Source organism: Blastomyces dermatitidis (genome assembly GCF_000003525.1).
Source record: "Blastomyces dermatitidis ER-3 genomic scaffold supercont1.1, whole genome shotgun sequence".
Classification (NCBI taxonomy): domain Eukaryota; kingdom Fungi; phylum Ascomycota; class Eurotiomycetes; order Onygenales; family Ajellomycetaceae; genus Blastomyces; species Blastomyces dermatitidis.
Window position 1 is genome coordinate 4145165 of NW_025544774.1, and position 21314 is coordinate 4166478.

Genomic DNA, 21314 nt, shown 5'->3' on the forward strand with positions numbered 1-21314 from the left:
CCCAGGAACGGGAGCAAAAACACTGAATCAAAGGCCAAAGTATAACTAAAAATCGGATTCGCTTGAGTAAAGAGCGTAAAACAAATAGATGATGTTGAGAAGATAGAAATATGAATACGATTAAAAGAGATAAACGGAGAGGGATAGCCAGCTATAAATATTTGATCGCGAGAAAAAAGAACGCCGGTTATTGTTGATAAATATGAAAAATACCTACGTAAGTCCCTACAAACGCTAGTAATCTAACTGGTAAAAATATTACCATCCCTCCTGAACTGTTTAGAGGTGATCCTGGGTTCTGCTTAGCGCTTGTTGTGTCTGTCACTCATCTGGCCGGGTACCGTTGAGTCCCTATCGTTTAGAGCCAAAACCCCGAAATATTGAAGCTGCACTGGAGCAATTTTGACTCTGATACCGGAATTTCAATATAAATTTCTAGAGTGTGCAGGGACTTATTTTCCCCGCCTCCGCGGAAGCTGACTGATATCAGAACCCTCAATCCCTATCAATTGGTCGAACACTGGAGAATTGGCAGGGTCACTCTTCCGACAAATCTGCGGACGCGCAATACGAGACGGCTTCAACATGCTGTTGGCTTTGCAATTTGGAGAGTTGTATGTAGCCTGGGGCGTCACTAGGTGTGGCTTGGAAGTATATGTACGCGTGTATGCTGTTAGCCGAGCGCTACAACTTGCTGCAGGTCTCAAATATTTTCTATGCCGAACTACGCCGTACCAGTGATTCGTGCGTTTCTCGAGATTCGTAGAAGAGCAGGTTTCGCTAAAGTGCTGACCTCACTTGCTTGGTTGCGGCGCAGCCCTGCGACCCAGTGCTCCGTAGTTATATAAATTTGATAGAGCGTATGTAAGGTCAAGGATGATAATCATGGTTGACAGCTTAGAGTCTATGCTCTCCCACCCTGTCATTGATCAACTCTCGATCCCCGGAGCGTTGAGTTCCTTTCAAACAATATATTTGCAGGACAGGTATATGATGAGTGCACGGTTCTTCCACCCACTGTCCCTCTGTCCTAATGCCTCACTTCCGCCCATGACATTCCACCCTACCTTGAACTCCATCCCATATAAACTTGGCCAGGCATACCTGCACATAGTCAGAATGACTGAACCTGATCCCTCCCCACCATGCACATACCCCACAAACCCCAACGAGCCCTCTCTACCTGTCTCAAGAACAACGGGCGCCTGAATGCCACCAGGCACAAGCAGGGGTCTAAGGTTGGGCGACTCTATCATGGAATTCTCTGCAGGAAAGAAGGTACGGTACAAGGCCGCGTCAGCAGAGACGTTCTTGAGAAAGGCTGCTTCCTAGCCACACGCCACTGGCAAACCCCCCGCAAGGTCCACCTGCAGGTTTGACTGCACTGCTGTACGTTGATATTTGCTGAATCCCAAGGGGAGTTTTCCGCGGGAACAGAAGAAGTCGTTCGAGCTGATTAGGCCCAATGAAAATACTGAAGTTGCTAGCCAATATGACGTTCCCCCGTACTGCGGGTGTATGAACTTACTTTCTCATGCACGGAGGAGTGCTTACGTATATTTGATGAGATACCCAGGTCACGGTAGGTGTGTTGCTCCGGTGGTAGGAGAGGGGTGGCCGTGGGCTTGGTTGCTTGCGCGATCTAGCAGCCTGTTTAAAGCAAGTCGATCAAGCAGATGCTTGTAGTTATCGTCAAAGAAAGATGGCTTGTTGAGGGGAAAGTAGGAAGATGCGATTCTCGCTGGCGGTCGTCATCGTGCCTTGAAATAACAACTGCGTACGCCGCTATGATCTATGATGTTCCGGAGCCGTTTGTCCTTGCGCAAAGACAAGCTATTCGAAATAATCGTCAGCAAGCAAAGTTGGCGACGCAGACAGTGGTGAGTCAGGCGAATTGGAATGTTGTCGCATCCCGCGATGAGGGCGATGTTATCGAAAGCGCAGTTCGATCAATGCAGTGTTCTGGATGGTTAGGCCAATGATGGAGTGAAAGGAAAATAAACCAGGTGTAGACCTCAGGATGTAGCAGGCTACCTAATTGAGAAACACTGTTACTTCCTTCTGAGGCCAAAGCGATGTTTCCTGGATGTAAACGCTTGCGATTTTCACTTCGGGTGGCGGCCACTTCTCCTACCAAGCCTATACTCACTGTGTACTTGATATATTGTTACTCTGTCGGGTATAATTTTTTAAAAAACAGTGAATTGACAGTAAATATATATATATGTATATAGATTATGAATTATAAAAATTGGGCCTAGGAATGCGAGGCGTAGATGTCCGGGGCGTCCCAATCATGAAATCAAACTCGGGATCAAGACACAAGTCCCCATCCGTGACGCCACTCCAATCAGTCGAGAAATTCAACGGCATACTAATACCATGGGGATCCCAGCCAACGACATTGCCACCGGGCGTTATCTGGACATGCGGGTGGGTAGGGGTTTCAGGAGGTGGCATCCCCGACTCACCACCACCACCACCACCACCAACGCCCACCGTGAGAGCTTGAACAGCGGCCTCAGTCATCCCATCAGAACTATTATTATTGTTGGTATTGTTGATATTGGTATTATTGTTATTGGCCGGTGGGTAATCATCCGTATCGCGGATCCGACGAATGATTTTCGTGAAAAGGAGGAAAATCCAGCCGCTGACGGGCCAGGTGCTTTGCAGTTCCCGCAGCGCGATCATCGACAGCCGGATCTTGACAGAACCCAGTTGTTCGCGGACTGGGTCGCCGGAACAGATGTGTTGCGTGTGCATGGACATGGCGGCGAATAATGCGGGGATTACATGTATCGGACACTGGTTAATGGCAGAGGAGGATAGTACTTCTTCGATGATGCGTACCATTCGATTTGCAGCGTTCATGGCGACCTGATGAGACGTTGAGCGGGAGGGCGATGATGGATTTTCGGGAGTTCTTGATCGGTGAGTTAAGATGCGGAACCAACTAGCAAATATAGAGAATTAGCAAGTCCTATTAGAGTAGCGGGGACTCGCACATAGCGGAGTAGCATAAAGAAATAAATAAAAATTTGGTTGGGCTCACCAGTGGGCAATGTGTAGCATACCCGTCCATACACATTCTCCGCTGCGTGAGAGGTGAAGTTCTGGTGGTAGTCGGCGTTCCCAGTCCAGGAGCCACTCCTCGCATAGTTGGAGTGTATCAGCCTGTGCGGCGAGTGTCTTATCATGCGCATTAAACGATTTATCTATTATCCTTTCGACGATTTTCGATAGCTCGCTAAGAAAAAGAACATATAAAATATCGACTCTCTCCTGAACACCGAAGATTTCTGGATCTGGAGCGGGTTCCTCCTCGAAGTCTGACTCGTGGAGCTGTTCTACATCGCAATCGCGAAGGCGGATATGAACAGGCCTCCCCAGCGCCGCAGCTGCGTGTTTGTCTTCAGTGAAAAGCGACCACCAAATCTTTTTCCACAGCCGCTGGTCTCTTAAACTCATGTCAGAATTGTGCGTATCTCTATGCATCCCGATCGTCAATGCCAAGCTGATGGAGTTACCAAGCCAGTGCCACGTATCTTTCTGGTCAGTTGGGCTATTCCACCAAAAGCTCATTAAGAAAAGGGACTGGCAGATTGTAAGTTTATCAGACTCGTAGTCTAAATCATATAAAGCCTTTGTTCTCTTGAACAGCGCTAGTCTCGCATCGTATCTGGACTTAAACCCGGCATCTTTGAGCACTGATACATCGCAATGGCCTGAGCCCATGAACAGGACGGCTTGAAGCAGCAGAAACGAAGGAGGGTTGGTTGGGTCGGCATAGCGGCAAGCAAAATCACGACGGTCCAGAATCGGGTAATGTTTATGGACGTATTTGAAGTAAACGCGAAACAGCTCTCTGCATATCTTGACGCTGGGGATGGAGAAAGCATCCTGTCGCTGTAGTAAATCCATCGTCGCGGCATCGCAATTACGGCCTTGGGAGGAAGGGTTCATCCTGGGATGTAGTGGAAGCAGAACGTGCCGCTTTGGAACGGGCTGGCTCTTCTTGCTGGTTTCCTGAAGCAAGTATGTGAGATTGAACGTCTCGCCCAGATAAACCACCTGGCCGCCAGGCTTGACCAGGCTGGGCCGTTCAGGTGAGCCTCCAGCATTCTCTAAGACCTGTGCATAGAGCGTCTCTGGGCCCTCGCTTCCAGATCGAATACGGTCGTGTGGGGGGATAAGCTGCAAACCAGGCCCCTCGGGCAGGGAGCCATCTCCAGCAAGGCTACTCCAGATCGGCGACCCATGGCTGAGACGCGGGAGTTTTGAATGTATACTAGGAGTATTGTTGTTTATTATCCCAGGAAGCGTATGCGAAGTCGAAGGAGGAAGACTAGAAGCTACGCGCTTCCTGCCCCGCTTCGACTCTATGAGCTGACACGAGGTTTGCGCGCGCTCACAGTTGGTGCACGGAATACCCGAGTCGGCCGCATTGCATTTGACTCGGCGGGCATGGCAGCGCTGGCAGGCAATGGCGCTTCGTTGCCGAGGCTTGCCACTGCGGGTGACGCCGTTGAGAGGAGAACTCCGGGCGCTGGCTTCCATGTCGCTCGGGCATCGGATATAGCTCGATCGGGATACCGTCAAAACCGACGCAGTGGAGGGCAGCGCGTTTATTCCGTATTGTTGTTAGGCTTTCTTTGAGAGTGGTGTCACTCACCAAGTCACCGGTGTGGGGAGATTTGGCCGCCAGCTTGGGCGTGGATGCTAATAGGCTTTGGACCGCTCATTGCCGTGGCCCCAATCAATCGTTCTGTTCTTCTCTTGCGAGTCCATGCCTATTTAATAATATTACTGTGGCCCTTTGGCCAAAATAATGAAGACTGCCCACTACAAAGCGTTGATTAATAAATGAGCTGAGTGAGGAACAACATCGGACACTAATAAACAACCAATCGTTTCCGGGTGAATACCGAAGCAGTAGCCCTCTTAGAGGGTAAGTACTTGAGGACTTTTTTACTGTACGACTATGATTCTTCGAGAAACAGCTGAACTCAGAGCGGCTTTCCAAAGATAATCACTCTATTGAGCGCGAAAATCGCCAGATATCGCCAACAAGTGAGGGAATCATCCCTCAACTTTCTAGCGAGCATGAGGTAGTCGATATTGCTAGTTCCTCTACATATCAAATGAATTTGGAGCCTGATATCTTTCATGATGATGGCATTCATGAACAAAACATAATCTATCATGAGATCCCATCCTCCTGCTTTCTCCACATTGCTGCGACGAAACTGAACCTATCCCAAGCTGTCGTGCTTACCAAGAACTTACAAAACCACACGCACAAGATAAGCCAAGAAGATACAGATATCACCAACACACAAGAGATATTTGAAAATGCATCCACATAATACTATGATTTATTGCTGCTCGGCGACCGTGTCGCCGATTGAAATGGTGGAACAACCATAATCCGGTCGTGTAATAACCCTACGTTCTTCCGGTATGGGTAGTAATCACCAACATTTTTTGCATGGAAAAGTTAGTTTTTCTATAATATATAGAGAGATTGTCACCATCGCCCGGATGGATAGGTGGCGCAAAGGAGAAATGGGGTGGAAATGGAGTCATGAAGAGAACCATGCAGTGAGCATATATCATGGGTGAAAGTTAACAGGACAGATAACTATGATAATCACAGCCAATAAAACCTATAACTATGCCAGTTGCGTAAGGCTGTTTTTCATCCCTTGACCTCTTTTAAGTTAGTCCCTGCTCGTACAATAAGAATCATCAAGTCATGGGCATATTCCAAGCATGGGACAGGAAAGCTAGAGAGTCTAATATTTCAAACTTATCTACATGATCTATGAAAGTCCCCATACATCATTGGTAATAATAGCAGCCAACGTCGGCGGTGGAGGAAAAAGGAAATCACTAGCTCACGATCAAATGCGTGGAAAACGCTGGGTAACCAGGAATCAAGGGAACTAACCCCCTCACAAAGACATGGAAATGAAGACAGGAGGGCTTTGGCTAACATTAATCATTACTCACTCGAGAGACCCTCTCTTTCCTTGATAGACGGTACAACCCGCTCGCACCATCCACACCAACTCCTCACCTCTCCCAAGTACTCCCTCATTAAATACGATTCGGATCCCTTCTCATCCTCATGCTCTTCCACACATGCGCCAACCCTCACCCTCTTCTTAACCTTCTGCTTAACCACCCCGCCCACGCCTTCAATTTCCTGTCTCAGATAGCCCGGCTCCCCACCCCCATGCCCGTCGCCGTGTTGCGGCGGAAGATGACAGTTATCGTAGCCGCCATTGTTACTACCAAGACGATGATTATTATTATGCTGATGACGATAATGTTCCGAATCATCGGAGATCCAATCATCTACGTCACAGTCAACCTCCATCTCAATCTCCTCTGCCGCAAGACACCTCTCCCCGCGCCCGCATTTGACTCCCTGCCAGCCTTCTCCCATCCCTGTTCTCAACCCACCACTTAGATAGGGGCTGTAGCGTGTCCTCCACGTCCACACACGTTGATATGTGGTATCATCGGAGCTGAGAAGCTGGCCGCATGGTTGACAGAGCCAGATGGACTCCTCACAGTGGCAGGCCTTGGAACCAAATATATTATTTGTGAACGTCCGTGTCCTGCTTTGTGACAGCGCGTGTGAGCGGTAGTGCGTGTGGTGGTCATGGCTATCATGTTGTGAAGGGACGGAAGGTAAGAAGTGGTCGGATAACGGGGCAGTACGACATGTCGAACAAAGGCGACGAAGTCTAGATCTCAACGATGACGCTCCAATTTGTTTCATAGTGCAGTTCTGATGAACAAGAGTATCAGCCTCAGCCCAGCTTCGACGAGGTAAAGGAATATAGTATAATTTACCCTACAAACAATATACATGCATCTCTGGCATTCTGCGACCATATCCCGAGCACATCGCCCTACCTTCCTCGTGGTAAGTCTGGGAAAACCCCAGTACCTAACGGGAGCAGTGCCACCAGCGGTAGTATCGAGCAAGGGAAAAGCCTGGAAGATGTCAGGCGGATCACCCGAAACAAGGCCCGGAGCTGCGCTGCTATCACTGCTATCACCGTCTTCAGAAGGCACATCGTCCAGAGGTTCATTGCCGCACCGTAAGGTTTCCCGAACGAGCTGTGAGCGGTAGGGCAGTAGGTTCGCGCGGAACTGAAGACATGTCATGGCTAACGAATCCAGGGTGTTCAGGTCGACGGACCTGGCAATCTGAACGACCACTCTATAGATAGAAGAGAATGGATTCTTAAACTTAGTATAATCAACACCACTTAATACAAAGTACAAACGGCATGTTCCTGAAGAGCAAAACAGTGAGATAAAAGAAAGAAAGAAAGAAAGATCTAAGATTTCATTTATGCATACGGATAGCAACTCAGAGCAGCTGAGAATCCATTAACGGTTGGATTGCCCCGCTGCCCACCATCATCAACATTATCATTCGCGTTCCTGGCTGCGGGGGAAGAATCCTCCGCTGTCGCGCCATTGCAGTCCTTATCGCCGCCCTTATCGCGGCCCGCGGCACCGTCACTACCACCATGTCTTCGCGAATCCGTGAACATCGAATGGCCAGGATGCTTCAGAAACACAGGATCCGCACCGAGATGGGGAATTCCCGGCGCCGCAGAATTAATGTGCTCCTGCTCATGGTCGACAAACACAACCATAATGCCATAAGTTCAAGTTTTTCTTCCTCGCTGTCTCGGGCAATGGACTAACTAGACTGCTGGCTTGGTCGAGGAGCGGGCTCATCAGGAGGCCGAAAGTAAACAAAAAAGAAGAGGAAAAATGAAGGAAAAGAAGAAAAGAAGAAAAGAACGAGAAAAGGCTACGAAGGGTAGGATGATATACTACCCAACTTGCAACGTTGAAGTTGAACTAAGAACTGCTCTGAGCATGAGCCAAAATATAGAGCAGGGACGGATAAACGGCACGTGACTTGTACAGTAACAGAAATGACGTCATGGGTGTGAACAGAGGATATGTCAAGAGGTCTTTTTCATCATCGAGATCTATAACTCTCCATAATTTCCCGAATTGATCAATTGGAAACACGGGTTTACGCAGAAGAAAGATGAAAGGGGGGGGGGGGGAAAGAGGTCTTAGAACAATCAACAAAATTTCAGTGATAGTTAGTGCTTTTTAAATTTCACGGTCAACATTCCCAAGGAATAACTTGAATGAATATTCCTATATATGCTTGACTGTTTAATCAGGTCTAAACTGTGACGAGGTATACCGAGGTAGCAAGGCATGACCCCCATTCCATCACTTCCTAGCCGACCATATCCATCAAATCCAACCCGTTTGCAGGTTTGAGGGGCAACGAGCAAAAATATTCCATCCTTTGTACCAAACTATCCATCCTTCATTCAGCCTGAAACCCTCATAGACATTCATAAAGTGATTAAAAACCCTGACAATCGCTTTTAAAAGCATTGGAAAACACTTAACTTTGCGAGACGGAGACAGAAACGAACATAAGGAAAAAATTCAAACCAAGTATAAACTTCCAAGGAAATTAGGGGGGTTCCTGGACAAAGGAACCATATATAATCATATATAATTCAATAAATTAGGTGCCGGATAGGGAAACAAAAATGAGTAGCGTGTGTCAAACTCTTCGGGGACAATATTCCGATCAAAGCATATGAGTGTATCGGTATCTTCGACTAATAAATCTTTTTCTTCTCTTGTTTATCATTTCCTTTTCTGTCTAGATAGTATACTTATCTAACAACATCCATTCCCCTCTGGAGTGATGCCTCGAGGTCGTTGGGGTGTCGGGAACCATCATATATAGCCTCTTGGGGCCGGGGATCTTCCTGCTTCCAGGCACCAGTATGGTCCTCCGGAATCGGAACGTTCTGCTGGGCCTGCTGTGCTGCCTGCTGTGCCGCCACGGCCTGTGTCTGGGATCCCTGTCTCACATGTTGTCGGAATCGGAGGACTTCGTCAAGGATCATTTTCCTCATTTCCGGAACATCATCAACAACCTCGAAGTGGAAGTCGAATGTGGTGGGGCATGAGGGTTCATCCGAAGCGTCGTGCCAGATGTGCAAGTAGCGATGCTCAAGAGCCTCTTCAACAGAGATACGAGAAGATGGGTCGAAGGCTAGCATTCTGTCAAGTAGGTCGAGGGCATCTGGGTTCGCGTTCGGGAACAGGCGCTGGAAGGGGATTTTGTGCATGTACGGGAGGTTTCTGACGTATTCTTGCGCACGGGGAGAACCAATGCGTGAAAGGGTTTCTTCATTGGGGGTTCCAAGATAGTGGAGGATTTGGTTGAGTTGGTCAACGTAATCGCGGCCCTTGAAGAATGGTCGACCACCCAGGAGTTCGGCCAAAATACAGCCAACAGACCAAACATCGACTGGTAATTATTTTTTCATTAGCTAATACTAATTAAGCAATATTAGGAATACCAGGGCAGCTTACTGGCTTTTGTGTAACTTGGAAAGCTTAACATGATTTCAGGGGCGCGGTACCATCTGGTGGCAACGTATTCAGTCATATAACCAGCATTCTCATCTGGGTCGATGGAGAAGCCACGGGCGAGGCCAAAGTCACAAATTTTAAGCTCGCAGTCAGCATTAACCAACAAATTGCCCGGTTTAAGGTCTCGGTGCAGGACATTGGCGGAATGTATGTATTTCAATCCACAGAGTATCTGGTAAATGAAGGACTGGAAGTGAGCATCGGTTAGGGGCTGTCCTGATCGGATGATTGCCGCCAAATCACACTCCATCAATTCTGGCAATGTAGCAGTTAGTATCCCGTCACCATGCAAAAACAAAATAGCTCCACCTACCTTCATACAAGTATGTCTCATTGAAATTGTCTGGTCTTGGAATATCCATGTCATAGAGACACGTGATCTGTATCTTCAGTCAGCCCTATCGCCGTTTTCTGCCCGGATGGGAAGCACGGGCGCTAAGTTAAAGCTAAGACGCACATTGCGATGGCCGCGGAAATGCTGGAGGAGTTTAATCTCACGCAGAGCCCGCTTGGCCAAGATTTTCTTGCTGAATACATTTGTAACCTTCTTGATGGCAACGCCCTCCCCAGTTTGAACATTCGTGGCAGCACTGCAAAGAAGGAACAGGTTAGCTGAATTCAACGCGATGGATAACGGCAAAAGTAGGGCGATGGTAAGTATTCCCCGATGTCATTGGCATGTGCATGATATCGAATGACACGTAGCCTCAAGAGGAAACACATCGGCAAAGAGAGAGAGAGGGGGGGGGGCGGCTAGAGAAAGGAGGGAGGGTTAAAGGTAACCGACCAGACTATGCCATATGCGCCTTGTCCCAACTCCTTAGTAACATTGTATCGCTCGTCAACAATAAAATCTTGATTGAACACCTTGAACACTTTACGTCCTTGTAAGTCCGACATATCTGGTCGTTAAACCCAATGGTCTTACAGAAATATCGAATGGATGGGCCAAAGTATATGAACCGGCGGGATACTCTTCTAGTCCCTGTGGTATATTTATCCCTTGTGCTTTCGATTGATTAGACTAACGATTTCAACGAGTTAACTTCCAGGCCGTCGAAGATTATATTGGTCACTTGATATCAAAGAAAGGAAGTTGAGCGTGAAAGAAAGACTCGGAATTGGAGGAGGAAGAGGGTTGGCGGAGGTATGGTATGGTATTTGGATCTGCGGCTGAGACTGCGGAACGAGCGGACTTTTCAGTGCTACGAGGACGGTTTGAACGATAATTGTCTGACCTGCTCACAACGTAAAGATGAGTATTTTTTCTGATCAAGTGATGTATGTAATCGAGAGGAGGGGGATTGATTGGTCTGGATGACCAAAGGAGGGGTAGTTTGCTAGGCAAAGGACTGACTGCCAAAAAAGCCAAGCAGCGTCGTCGCAGTAGATCAACGAACAGCGAAAGCGGGCGAAGAACTCAGACGAGATCACTCTGGAGTCGCGAGGAAGAAAGAACGAGAAAAGTAATTGAGGAGTGATGCAAAACGAGGGCTGGGAATAAATAATAATAGGGGGGAGAACAACATCAGATAGTAGGGAGTAGAAGGGGAGATGGGCTCAGGCGGCTGATCCAGGGTTGTGGGTGGGACCTTCCTCTGCGGCTGGATGATGACTACGGCGAAGGCGGGGCAAACCGCCGGTGGTTGGGCTAATAAGGATGCTCATATCTTATACCAATAGAATAGCATCAATATCCCAAAAAAACCTCTCATTCCAACCTCTTTATCCCAATGAGGAAAAAAGCAAATAATCGCAAAAATAGACCCAAGATGCAGATTACCTTATTCTATTATTGTTCCTCACTCACACACTCACATACAAGGCCATATCATATTATCATCACACTTATCACACTTCTTCGTAACCCTGAGTTGAACCAGATCAAGTGGGTGGGCAGTTACAGTACTTGGAATTATGATTAAAATATTTGCTTCGCTTGAGAGAGAATGAAAATATTTTATACTTATAACTAAATTACAAGTTAAATTCTTTGCCCTAATCAAAACTTTTTGAAAGCAATCTCTGTAATGAGTAGTTGATTGATATTAAGAATCTAGCTGCTATGTGTGTGTATTGCATTCAGTGAACAACCTCCAGATGCCTTAGGAGATACAACATTATTTCATTTATTTATTTATTTATTTACTTTTGCAAATAAAGAAAGTAAAAGCAAAAGCAAAATTGAATAGTATGAGCTAAAGAGAGTAAGTACTTGCTCTATTGCACCTAAAATTTATACAATGATAACTATAATGAGCTTCAAATTCAAATGAACATGGAATGAAGTATAAAGCATTTACTTTCTAATCCATTGCACAACTAACAATACCTCCAAGCCTAGATAGCAAAGCCTCCTCAAACAATTAAACAACATTTTTCAATTTCACACAGGAACTGCCGCACCATCACCCCTCATATCACTCCCAGCGCTATACACCATCTTCCACTCGTCAGAATGGCACCGAATAACCTGTCCCCGCCCAAACATCCCCCGCTTGAACCCCTTCAACACCTCAACCTTGTGCCCCAGCTTCCTCAACTCCTCCACAACTGACTCCTCAATCCCTTCCTCCAGGTACACCATCTGCTCCAACGGTTTTCCCCGCTCTGGCATCCCCGCCCCAATACAGATGCGCGGCGCATCCAGCGCCGCCTGTGGTGTCTGGTCGAACGCAAGCATGTTCATCAACACCTGCACATGGCCCTGCGGCTGCATGAAGCCGCCCATCACCCCGTACACGGTGTGCAGGGAGTTATCGGCCGGGTTGGTGACCATGGCCGGGATGATGGTGTGGTAGGGGCGTTTGCGGGGCGCCAGGACGTTGGGGTGCCCGGGCGTCAGCGAGAAGTTTGCGCCGCGGTTCTGCAGCGTGAAGCCGCAGCCTTTCGGGATGATGCAGGTGCCGAAGCCGCCGTAGTTGCTGTTGATGAAGGAGATGCCGTTGCCCTCCGCGTCGGTCACGGCGAAGTAGACCGTGTCGCAGTGGTTGTGGGCCGGGCTGCCATGGTCGACGACGTCGGAGGCCCGGTCTGGGTTAAAGAGCTTTGCGCGTTCGGCAAGGTATGTGCGGGAGATTAGCTCTTTGGTTGGTACCTTTTCGATTTCGGGATCTGTCACCCACCAGCTTGCGTCGGCGAAGGCGATGCGTAGACTTTCGATGACGGCGTGCAGGTAGACGCTGGAGTTGTGCTGTTCGGCTGTGAAGTGGGGGATCTTGCCGGTTTTTGCCAATTCTTCCAAAATGCCCAGTGCCATCAAGGCGACGATACCCTGGCCATTGGGAGGGTGCTCCCAGACTTCCACTTCGCCCTTGCCATCACTCTTGGTTCCACCGATGTTTGTTGGGTCGACTTTTAAGGAAATGGCGTCTACATCTTGACTGCCTGTTTCAAGGTGGTATTTCAGATCGTCCAGGCTGAGGTGGCCACCAAGATCTTGGACGACTTTGACAATTGCTTCTCCGATACGACCCTGATAGAATCCCTTTTTGCCTTCCTTTGCCAGCGTTCGGAATGTTTGGGCAAGCGTGGGGTTCTTGAATATTTCCCCAGCCCGTGGGCATCTCACTCCATCCTTTCCATCCGGGCAAGCCTTCAGCATCTCTCTAAAGTTGGGCGATGCGTCACGGATGAGCTTGTCGCTTTCGTGCCACTATTAGTTGGTTAATTTCGATAGCAATTGTCTGGTCAAACAAAATTGAGGTGGGGGAGATATTTTTGAAAGAACACGAAATCATAACAAGGGACAACGTACAAATGACGCAGAGAGTTCGGACACAGGAAACCCCTCCTCTCCCAATTCAATAGCTGGCATCAAAATCTGTTCCAATGACAATTTCCTACTTCCAAAGCGTTCCACTGTATCTATCCATCCGGCAGCAGCACCTGGCGTAGTCACAGCATGTACGCTGGTCATGGGAATTTTGCCGTCCTCACCAGCAGCAAGGCCCAACTCCTTGCGCATCAGCTCTAAGGAAATATTTCCTGCTGAACGACCAGACCCATTGAGGGCATGCACTTTTTTCGTCTTTGCATTATAGAACAAACAGAACATGTCACCGCCAATACCGGTTGAAGCCGGCTCTGTGATATTGAGTGCCGCAGCTAATCATTCTCCCAAAAATATTCATCAGCCATCAACCTTTGTATATGACATAGGGGACATGAAGCGCCAGGAGCATTTTACATACCAACCGCCACAGCAGCATCCTGTATTTACCGTTAGCTGAAAAACTCTACCAAAAACAAAAGGACCGGAGAATTGAAACTGCGGAGGAGAATTTTTTTTTTTTTTTTTTTTTTTTTTTTTTTTTTTTTTTTTTTTTTTGAAGAATTGATGTCACTTACCGCCGCATTCCCTCCATCTCTCAGGATCTTTTGTCCTGCGGCAGCGGCTAAAGGCTGTGTGCAAGCCACCATCCCTTTCGTGCTGTGAACAACACTTCGTCTACTCGGGAAGGCCGAGAACCGTGGCTCTGGCGCCGAAAAGACATCACGGGCACTCAAAGGCATATTTATTATTTATATTTCAAGTGGTCTTTGCCAGATTGCGTATCTAGCAAATAGCGCGGGGTTGGGGACGGGGGGGGTGAAAAGCAATGTTAGGATAGTAGTCAAAGAATATGTCTATTTGTCAAGTTACGGAATGTGTCAATAGATTATTGTAATCATTTAGTTTAACTTATATCTCAATGATTCACTGCATTGCCGGCCGAGAAAGTCAGAACAACCGTCAACCGCTGTCTCTACCGCGGGGTACAAGGTTGGATTGTTGTGTCGTGAACCAGCATCCGGCTAACATTAATAACAACCCAACCCACAGCGGCCATGGATCGATCACATGACGGTCAACTATCATGGAAATGGCCCGAGAAGAGAGAAGACATATGCACTCGATCGGGGATATATATATACAGAACATGAACATGGTGGCTTTTATATTGAGGTACGGATCGATCTGGAACCACACCCTTTGATCATCACCTAGGCCGTGCAAAGCTGCATTAGCTCACCGACTCGTCTATTTTAGATTCCTCTAGGGGTTTGCCCAGCCATCCTGAACCCCGATGCTCAATTTTTTTTTCCCCTTTTGTTGCAAGAATTATGTTTCCTTCGTGTGCTAAAGGGGATGCAATACTATCATTATTGACTAAATTAAGCTTCCTAGTCTAACATTGAGCTATGTAGTTGCTTCGTTTTCTATCGAGACATCTCTACGAAGATTTCATCACATTCCAGGGAAAAAATACGATAACCACAAGTTACATAGTTAACACGAGACGAGAGTTTGCCGGAAGCCAGAATCTCCCGCCACGCTAATTACTGTGTTGATATGATATGATACAGCTGAGGACGGTACCGTACCAAGACAGGGCGGAGTCTGCAGTTTGGAAGCTTATCTATCCTTGGCTTGTCACCCCGTAGCCAACTCACAGACTTTTGAGGACAAGAACAACATCATATTTAAGCAAAGACAATCGAGAACTCTAGATCAGCATTCATAATATACAATTTTGCTCCGTATCTATAGCAAAAGAAGAGGAGGGATTTCGTAGCAATATACTACTAGATGCGCAAATGGCTAAATGCAGGAAAAGATCAACGGTTTATAAATGTGTACCCGACAAAAACCAAATAAACGCCTCGCTATGCATCCCTCGTAGAATAGAGGGAAACCGAAAAGGAAACCAGGAAAAACATCAGAAAAAGCAGCGGGCAATCGAGTATATCAAGCCAAGCCTGGGAGGGTTGTCAAGCCAAAAGAAGTCCTGGCATAATTCTCAGCTTGTTCGAGTCAAGTATATCAATAGGAGTTACGGACGGTCCGCCCCTAAACAATTAAGTCTTTTCGAGTAGTTCCTTCGCTTCGTTAATCTTAGAGGCGATGTACGGGCTTCCTCCTCGGTCCGGATGGTTCAGCAGCATGAGTCTGCGATGATTCGTTCGGATTTTGTCTTTATTCATGTTCCGTTCACTGCGTTGATTATTTGTATATTAGTAAAAGGGAACCTCTTATATTATTGCGCCTGCAACCCAAGGTTTCGCGTGCAAAAGGATACTTCATATTGAACAGGTTGGGGAAAGGGTGACAACACATACGAGAGTTCCAAGATAAGCGATGCCTCGCGCCTATTCATGCGTGGTTCGAATCCTCCCTTGTAAAATGCTTTCCCCAAGCTGTTTACAGTACCTCTGGATCGGCGATAAGCAACGAGACCAGCACGACCCTACATTAAACAAATGTCAGTTTCCATTGCTCCACGGGTGGTATGACGATAATAGTTGCAGTGGAAACGAACCAGAAAGGCGGCAGTAGCGACGCCAACGCCGACGGCCAGAACGGATGCCATATTTGCGGATAGAGGAGATCGGCCAGAGAACGGAGAGGGTGAAGATGAGTGCGGGACGGTGCGACAAAGCAGCGGTGGTGATAATTTTTCGCCGTTCGATGAAGTTCAGATGTTCGGAGAAGGAAGAGAAAAACTGCTGAACGCTAGTACTAATAAAGGCTAGTGTCATGAGATGTCACATGACCGACGGCCCAGCGAACAAAAAGTCGAAACTTGAAAAAGTCGAGAGAGTGGGAAAGCATGAGAGACCAAGGTCGACTCGTTTCAATCAAGGCTCGCTGTCTAAGGTCCTACTATCGCATTAGCAGCCATGAGGTATGCCTCCGCTTTATTAAGCTCTTTCTATGTAACACCGTGCAGCTTACCCTAACTACCGTGAAATCCAGAGTCGAGACCTGCCATTTCTGTTCCCAGCCATGCTATCCCAGCAAAGGCATAACATTTGTGCGCAATGACGCCCGTACATTTCGCTTCTGCCGCTCGAAATGTCACAAGAACTTCAAGATGAAGCGACAGCCCCGCAAGCTGAAATGGACCAAGACTCACCGTGCCCTCCACGGCAAGGAGATGATCGTCGATTCCTCGCTGCTCCTATCCCAATTCGCCAAGAGACGAAATGTCCCCGTGAAGTACGACCGTAATCTGGTTGCAGCCACGATCAGGGCTATGGAAAGAGTGGAGGAGATTAGACAGAGGCGCGAACGTGTATTTACCAAGAGAAGATTGGCTGGCAAGTTGGCGCGGGAGAAGCAGAGAGCAGAAGACAGGAGAGTGGTGGCCGAGGGGGAGCACCTTATCCGCAAGGAGCTCAAGGAAAGAGAGGAGGAAAACGTGCCGCTGGACACAAACAAGAATCTCAGCCAAGTTATGGGTACGGAAAGGCTACGGACGAAGAAGAAGACGAGACTTTTGGTGGATGGTGGCACGCAGGACGAGATGGAAATCGACTGAGGGAGGGGGGGACGTTTTCTCGATACCTTTATTTTCGCTTCGGATATTTTGTTTTGGCTTCTTCATGTTACAGCGGGGTAATATATCGGCGTTGGGATTCTTATCTTCTCATGTGTTTCCTTTGTTAAGACTAAAAAGAGTGGGTTTTCATTTTTGGATTGATTTACTTTTTCGCCTCATCTGCAGTCCCACCGCTCTTGGATGTCCTTTTACAGACTACGGTATTGCTTCCTCTCAGAATATGATGATATCTTGGAATCCATACAAGCGTTACATTGGCCCCTTCCACGTACACAGGATTTACTCTTCCCCAATCTCCTGCAGTATGGCCTTTCGTTCTACATAGCCGTTGATACCGAAGCCGCCATGGTCTGAGATTTGTTTGTTTAAGCCATGCAGGTAAGAAATACCCCGCGTCCAGTGTATGTATGGTGTGATATGCATATACACCTCCTTCTGCCTCAAGGGAATATCCGGCGAAAAATGGCATCTCGCTGCTTGTGAGGTAGGCACGATCCACGGTTGACTGACTCTATTGGTTTGTTTATTTATTCACGACGCGCCGCGTGAATAGCAGAACGTCTTCCTCTTCACGCTTCTCTCAACAACACAACACAACTACAACACAACTTACACCAACACAACTCAAACTCAACACACAATAGGCACTGCTTTATCTGCTTCTCGAGTATCTCATTTTCTTTATCTCTCTTCATCTGGCACACTCATCATCAATCAATACACGCAATACAACTACCATCACCATCAAATTTTCTATCAAACAAATCATACAAAGAGCTTCAAAGAGCTTCAAAGCTCCTCAAACCGGAAGCTTTAACCTCGATACTAAAATCAATTATAAACCAAACAAAGTAAGTTGATAGTACGGCTCTTTGTTCTTGGTCAGATTCATAATGGTTACATGCTCACCTCCACTCAGTATCCAACAGCAGCATGCTTCTGTTTCCGTTCTTGGGGCTTGTTGTGTCCCTGACCCTCTGGGGCACGTTCTACCCTGTGCCATTTACCGATGTCCGCCCTCACGGGCCCTTCATGGGCAGAATTACAGGGGCAATTAAGGCCTCATTTTTATTGACGGGCACTTATGAGTTCATTTTAACCGCTGGTTCGAAGGCCACCGGCGCTCTCCAACATGAGTCGTTCTCCAGTTCCACAGGGGCCCCCGGATTCCCTATTGACACATATCTTGATGATATGTCTTGCAACAGCAGCTCCTGGGCATTCACCACGGCAACACTCTCCAATCCATGTCTCTCGCGAGATATGTATTCCAGCAATTCCTCAGAAATCGCTTTGGTCACTGAGCCTCTGGAAACTCCTCATGTTGCTACCAGCGGCATCGAGAAGGCCCACACTACGCAATCAGCCCAGTCATCCACTTTTCTACTGGAGCTGGCTCTCGGGTCCCTGGTAACTGTCCTTGTCTGTTGGCTGAGTCTTAGACTCATGAATAATGCTTACACACTGAAGGATTTGGCCCTCTCCTTGGGTAGACTTTTCGTGCCTTCACCCGAGGTGGCCAACCACCTCGTTATGACATCTGGCCTGACTGTTACGGTCAACTCGAGCAATGATGTGGTCTTATTGCCCACACCGGAAGCTTGTGGGTCCGTAATGGCCATGGCCGAGTCAGCTTTGGGCATGGGGCAATCGGGTGTGAACCCCATCTACTCCATGGAGAATAGGTCTTTCTTCACCGGCTCTGTTGCGACGTGTGACGCTTGGCTGTCAATCCCTGCATTGGTTACAGGCTCACAACTGGTGGACTTCCATCCGGTTGTCGACGCGGTAATCAATCGCTTGGAGCGACTACAGGTCGGAGCGCCCGTTAACTGGTCGGATTGCATGGCCGCAGACTCTGATGCCACACCCGTGGGAAAAGTCAACAACGAACCCGGTTCAACTTCCGAGTCGTCTGTCACATTCGCTCCTGTCCGTATGCCCCAGCTGACGGCGCTTGTGCTCCGTCGGTTTGAAAACATCTCGCACTTCGTGCTCCTGCGGCTCGTGTTCGTTATCGTCGCGGCCGTAGGTGATGGGCAAACGGTCGCGGAAAATACTAGCAGCCCCGACAAGGAAGAAGGACCCCCGCAGCGCCCAAAGAAGAACAGGATGGGCCAGAGGCAGCGACGTCGAATTTACCAGCGCGAGATGCGTAAGCAGCAGGCGGAACTGATAGAGCGCCTGGATGCGGGAACTGATGATGGATCCAATCCATCACCGCAAACCCCTCCAGGTCCTGTACCAGCCTCGTCTGCTGGCCATGTCGTGCCGTTAACAGTTGCGCCGATGGTTCCAAGTCGGCCTGCCATGCCTGTGAATCCGCAGGGCCAGGGGAATGGGTTCCGCCCGCCTCATCCACATCCGCCTCCCCCCCATTGGCAATTCCCAGTAGTTGCTCGACAGCCGCCCTTCCCAGGGCAGGGAGGTCCGGTGACACCGTACCCTTGGCAGTACCAGCAGTACGGCTATCCCCACGCGTTCAACTTTCGTTAGTTCGCTAGATACTGGTTGAGGACAAAAGAATCTGCTCCACCCCACTTGATGGAGTTTTTCCTCCGGCCTTTCGTCAGATTGGTTCGGTGTAGGTGAACGAAGTCAGGCGGGAGAGCGATCTTTTTGACTCTTTAACCAGTCTGGTGAAAATTCGGAAATGGACACGTCGATGAGAAATCGAGGGATACGGCTGTGTGGGACCCCGAGACGGTTGGCACGGGGTGTCGGATTTGAGAAGATTAAGCATAAAAGAAGGAGGGTCAAGGTTAGTATATCATTTTCCAAATCATACCCGGAAACTCATCTCCTAATACGTTCATAGATTGCTTTTTCGGGGGAGCGGTGGGCTATGATCCATCCGCAGGACCTCGCGCCCCCTTGGATCTCGGGAAAATAAATCCACGCCACTTCCATAGTGGGATGAATCCGCAACTATGACAATCCCCGACAACATCCCGCCCAGTCCACAACCTTGTTCGGATTCAATCACTCTTCTATTTGAATCTCCACTTCTCCTCGAAATAAAACATCTGTGGCTACGGAAGTCAGTATCTCCAGCACGGAGAGCACAATATTGGAGATGAACGATTGAAGATGAACGATTGGAGATGAACAATTGGAGATGAACAATTCGAGATGAACGATTCCTTTTTGCATTGTATCGGGTGTATAGAATTGGAAACAAGTGATTGATTGAATGAGATACGATGAAGAGAAAGAATGATTCTTTCACTTATGATTGTTTCCGCTGTTTTGATCGGTTGATGTTTGAGGCTTTGTTTTTCTTCTGAATCTTTCTTCTTTTCAGTTTGTTGTCAGTCATTTCTACTTTTTATGCATTGGATACCCACTTTTGCATTTATTTTACTTTGTTCAGTGTATTTTTTATTTAATTCATGTATGTGCTTTCATAAAGCTTTTCAATACATAATGTATTTTCATCAAATCAATCTGTCTTTCTGAAATTGTATAGATTATGTCAAATCTACTTTTGCTTTCCTGATAGACTTGAAGATAAGAATAATACATATACTCTTATTAACTCACTACTCTTTTCTTACTATACCTTGTCTCTTATGTGAATAGTGTCAGAATAATTTCAAATAACTTACTCTAAATATAAAGAGTAATAATGAAGTAAAAGTAGAGATGATGTACATGCAATATATACTTATAAACAGTGAGATTATATACAGTGCTGATGTTATAACTTGTTTCTGAGAGTTAATAAATTTCAGACTCTCTTATCAGATAGTAGATAGTTATATCATGAATTTCAGTGATTTTCTATATTCTAAAATATATCTCTATTTCATACATATCTATTTTTTATAACTAGTGTGTAGTATATATTTTTATCTTTCTTTTCTCTTATTCTTTCAACATGTATGATTTTTTCTAATATTAAGTGACTTTCTCAGAGGTCTCTCATTTTTTATTATATATATATATATGATATTTTTGATCTTTCTCTGCTTATATAGTTGTTTTTAAGAAAAATTATTAAGTTTTAAAAAATATTCATTTCTTTTTTTCTCTTTTGATACTCTTTTCACTTGATCTCATCTGAAGAATGATATAGATATTATAGTATCATAGTAATAGTTTAGTATAGTTATAGTTATAGTTAATAGTTGTATGGTATGTTGTATGGTATGTTGTATAATATGTTGTTTATATATGTAAATTTAAAAAAGTAGGCACGAAAACCAATAGACAGTAACAAAAAAAAAAAAAAAAAAAAAAAAAAAAAAAAAAAAAAATTGAAGGTGTTTGAACAGCCATAAATATAATAATAATATAAGTAATAATGAAAAAAAGTGAAATGGGAAAAGGGGGGGTGGGTTGGGGAGAGGAGAGAGAGAGAGAGAGATAAGAAAAAGAAAGAAACTGAGAAGGCCCCTTTCCCACCTCGATTCCCATTCCCATTTTCCATTCCTCTTTGCTCATATTCCCATCCCTGCATTCCACTTCATA

General features: G+C 46.8%; 8 protein-coding genes across 8 annotated transcripts; 3 read left to right on the forward strand and 5 right to left on the reverse strand.

The window, feature by feature from the left end:
- Positions 1 to 896: 896 nt before the first annotated feature.
- On the forward strand, positions 897 to 2214 carry BDCG_00483 (uncharacterized protein). Its single transcript, XM_045415993.1, has one exon. The coding sequence runs from the start codon at positions 1677 to 1679 to the stop codon at positions 1980 to 1982; it is 306 nt and encodes a 101-aa protein (XP_045271813.1). The 5' UTR covers positions 897 to 1676; the 3' UTR covers positions 1983 to 2214.
- Positions 2215 to 2235: 21 nt separating this feature from the next.
- Positions 2236 to 4560, reverse strand: BDCG_00484 (cutinase transcription factor 1 alpha; the record flags this gene model as incomplete). Its single annotated transcript, XM_045415994.1, has 2 exons — positions 2236 to 2956; positions 3056 to 4560. 2 exons carry the CDS (start codon positions 4558 to 4560, stop codon positions 2236 to 2238), a joined length of 2226 nt encoding a protein of 741 aa, XP_045271814.1.
- Positions 4561 to 5443: 883 nt separating this feature from the next.
- On the reverse strand, positions 5444 to 8106 carry BDCG_00485 (uncharacterized protein). The gene is made up of 3 exons (XM_045415995.1): positions 7384 to 8106; positions 6868 to 7240; positions 5444 to 6802 (listed from the first exon to the last, which is right to left on the reverse strand). The coding sequence occupies exons 1-3, from the start codon at positions 7683 to 7685 to the stop codon at positions 6008 to 6010; spliced, it is 1470 nt and encodes a 489-aa protein (XP_045271815.1). The 5' UTR covers positions 7686 to 8106; the 3' UTR covers positions 5444 to 6007.
- A 2-nt stretch (positions 8107 to 8108) lies between these two features.
- On the reverse strand, positions 8109 to 11106 carry BDCG_00486 (CMGC/MAPK protein kinase). The gene is made up of 6 exons (XM_045415996.1): positions 10874 to 11106; positions 10304 to 10754; positions 9974 to 10106; positions 9830 to 9896; positions 9457 to 9771; positions 8109 to 9391 (listed from the first exon to the last, which is right to left on the reverse strand). The coding sequence occupies exons 2-6, from the start codon at positions 10414 to 10416 to the stop codon at positions 8748 to 8750; spliced, it is 1272 nt and encodes a 423-aa protein (XP_045271816.1). The 5' UTR covers positions 10417 to 10754; positions 10874 to 11106; the 3' UTR covers positions 8109 to 8747.
- Positions 11107 to 11902: 796 nt separating this feature from the next.
- Positions 11903 to 14031, reverse strand: BDCG_00487 (gamma-glutamyltranspeptidase; the record flags this gene model as incomplete). The annotated part of the gene is made up of 4 exons (XM_045415997.1): positions 11903 to 13171; positions 13274 to 13623; positions 13710 to 13728; positions 13867 to 14031. 4 exons carry the CDS (start codon positions 14029 to 14031, stop codon positions 11903 to 11905), a joined length of 1803 nt encoding a protein of 600 aa, XP_045271817.1.
- A 679-nt stretch (positions 14032 to 14710) lies between these two features.
- BDCG_00488 (mitochondrial import inner membrane translocase subunit tim14) lies at positions 14711 to 16001 on the reverse strand. Its single transcript, XM_045415998.1, has 3 exons — positions 15819 to 16001; positions 15619 to 15746; positions 14711 to 15493 (listed from the first exon to the last, which is right to left on the reverse strand). The coding sequence occupies exons 1-3, from the start codon at positions 15867 to 15869 to the stop codon at positions 15358 to 15360; spliced, it is 315 nt and encodes a 104-aa protein (XP_045271818.1). The 5' UTR covers positions 15870 to 16001; the 3' UTR covers positions 14711 to 15357.
- Positions 16002 to 16036: 35 nt separating this feature from the next.
- On the forward strand, positions 16037 to 17345 carry BDCG_00489 (50S ribosomal protein L24e). Its single transcript, XM_045415999.1, has 2 exons — positions 16037 to 16184; positions 16256 to 17345. Exons 1-2 carry the CDS (start codon positions 16180 to 16182, stop codon positions 16818 to 16820), a joined length of 570 nt encoding a protein of 189 aa, XP_045271819.1. The 5' UTR covers positions 16037 to 16179; the 3' UTR covers positions 16821 to 17345.
- A 13-nt stretch (positions 17346 to 17358) lies between these two features.
- Positions 17359 to 20370, forward strand: BDCG_00490 (uncharacterized protein). The gene is made up of 3 exons (XM_045416000.1): positions 17359 to 17692; positions 17761 to 19602; positions 19660 to 20370. Exon 2 carries the CDS (start codon positions 17775 to 17777, stop codon positions 19335 to 19337), a length of 1563 nt encoding a protein of 520 aa, XP_045271820.1. The 5' UTR covers positions 17359 to 17692; positions 17761 to 17774; the 3' UTR covers positions 19338 to 19602; positions 19660 to 20370.
- The last annotated feature ends 944 nt before the right edge of the window (positions 20371 to 21314 follow it).

Bases quoted from the DNA above. Each gene is read 5' to 3' on its own strand.
- BDCG_00490 (XM_045416000.1), top strand. From the start codon at position 17,775: ATGCTTCTGTTTCCGTTCTTGGGGCTTGTTGTGTCCCTGACCCTCTGG.
- BDCG_00488 (XM_045415998.1), bottom strand. From the start codon at position 15,869: ATGGCATCCGTTCTGGCCGTCGGCGTTGGCGTCGCTACTGCCGCCTTT. The intron at 15,747-15,818 runs GTTCGTTTCCAC...TGTTTAATGTAG, and splicing joins TCGCTACTGCCGCCTTTCTG to GGTCGTGCTGGTCTCGTTGC. The intron at 15,494-15,618 runs GTATGTGTTGTC...TAATCAACGCAG, and splicing joins TCGCTTATCTTGGAACTCTC to TGAACGGAACATGAATAAAG.
- BDCG_00485 (XM_045415995.1), bottom strand. From the start codon at position 7,685: ATGGTTGTGTTTGTCGACCATGAGCAGGAGCACATTAATTCTGCGGCG. The intron at 7,241-7,383 runs GTATGCATAAAT...TTCTATCTATAG, and splicing joins GCTGCTCTGAGTTGCTATCC to AGTGGTCGTTCAGATTGCCA. The intron at 6,803-6,867 runs GTAAATTATACT...CTTGTTCATCAG, and splicing joins GCATGTATATTGTTTGTAGG to AACTGCACTATGAAACAAAT.
- BDCG_00483 (XM_045415993.1), top strand. From the start codon at position 1,677: ATGCTTGTAGTTATCGTCAAAGAAAGATGGCTTGTTGAGGGGAAAGTA.
- BDCG_00486 (XM_045415996.1), bottom strand. From the start codon at position 10,416: ATGTCGGACTTACAAGGACGTAAAGTGTTCAAGGTGTTCAATCAAGAT. The intron at 9,897-9,973 runs GTGCGTCTTAGC...CTGAAGATACAG, and splicing joins ATTTCCGCGGCCATCGCAAT to ATCACGTGTCTCTATGACAT. The intron at 9,392-9,456 runs GTAAGCTGCCCT...AATAATTACCAG, and splicing joins TCCAAGTTACACAAAAGCCA to TCGATGTTTGGTCTGTTGGC.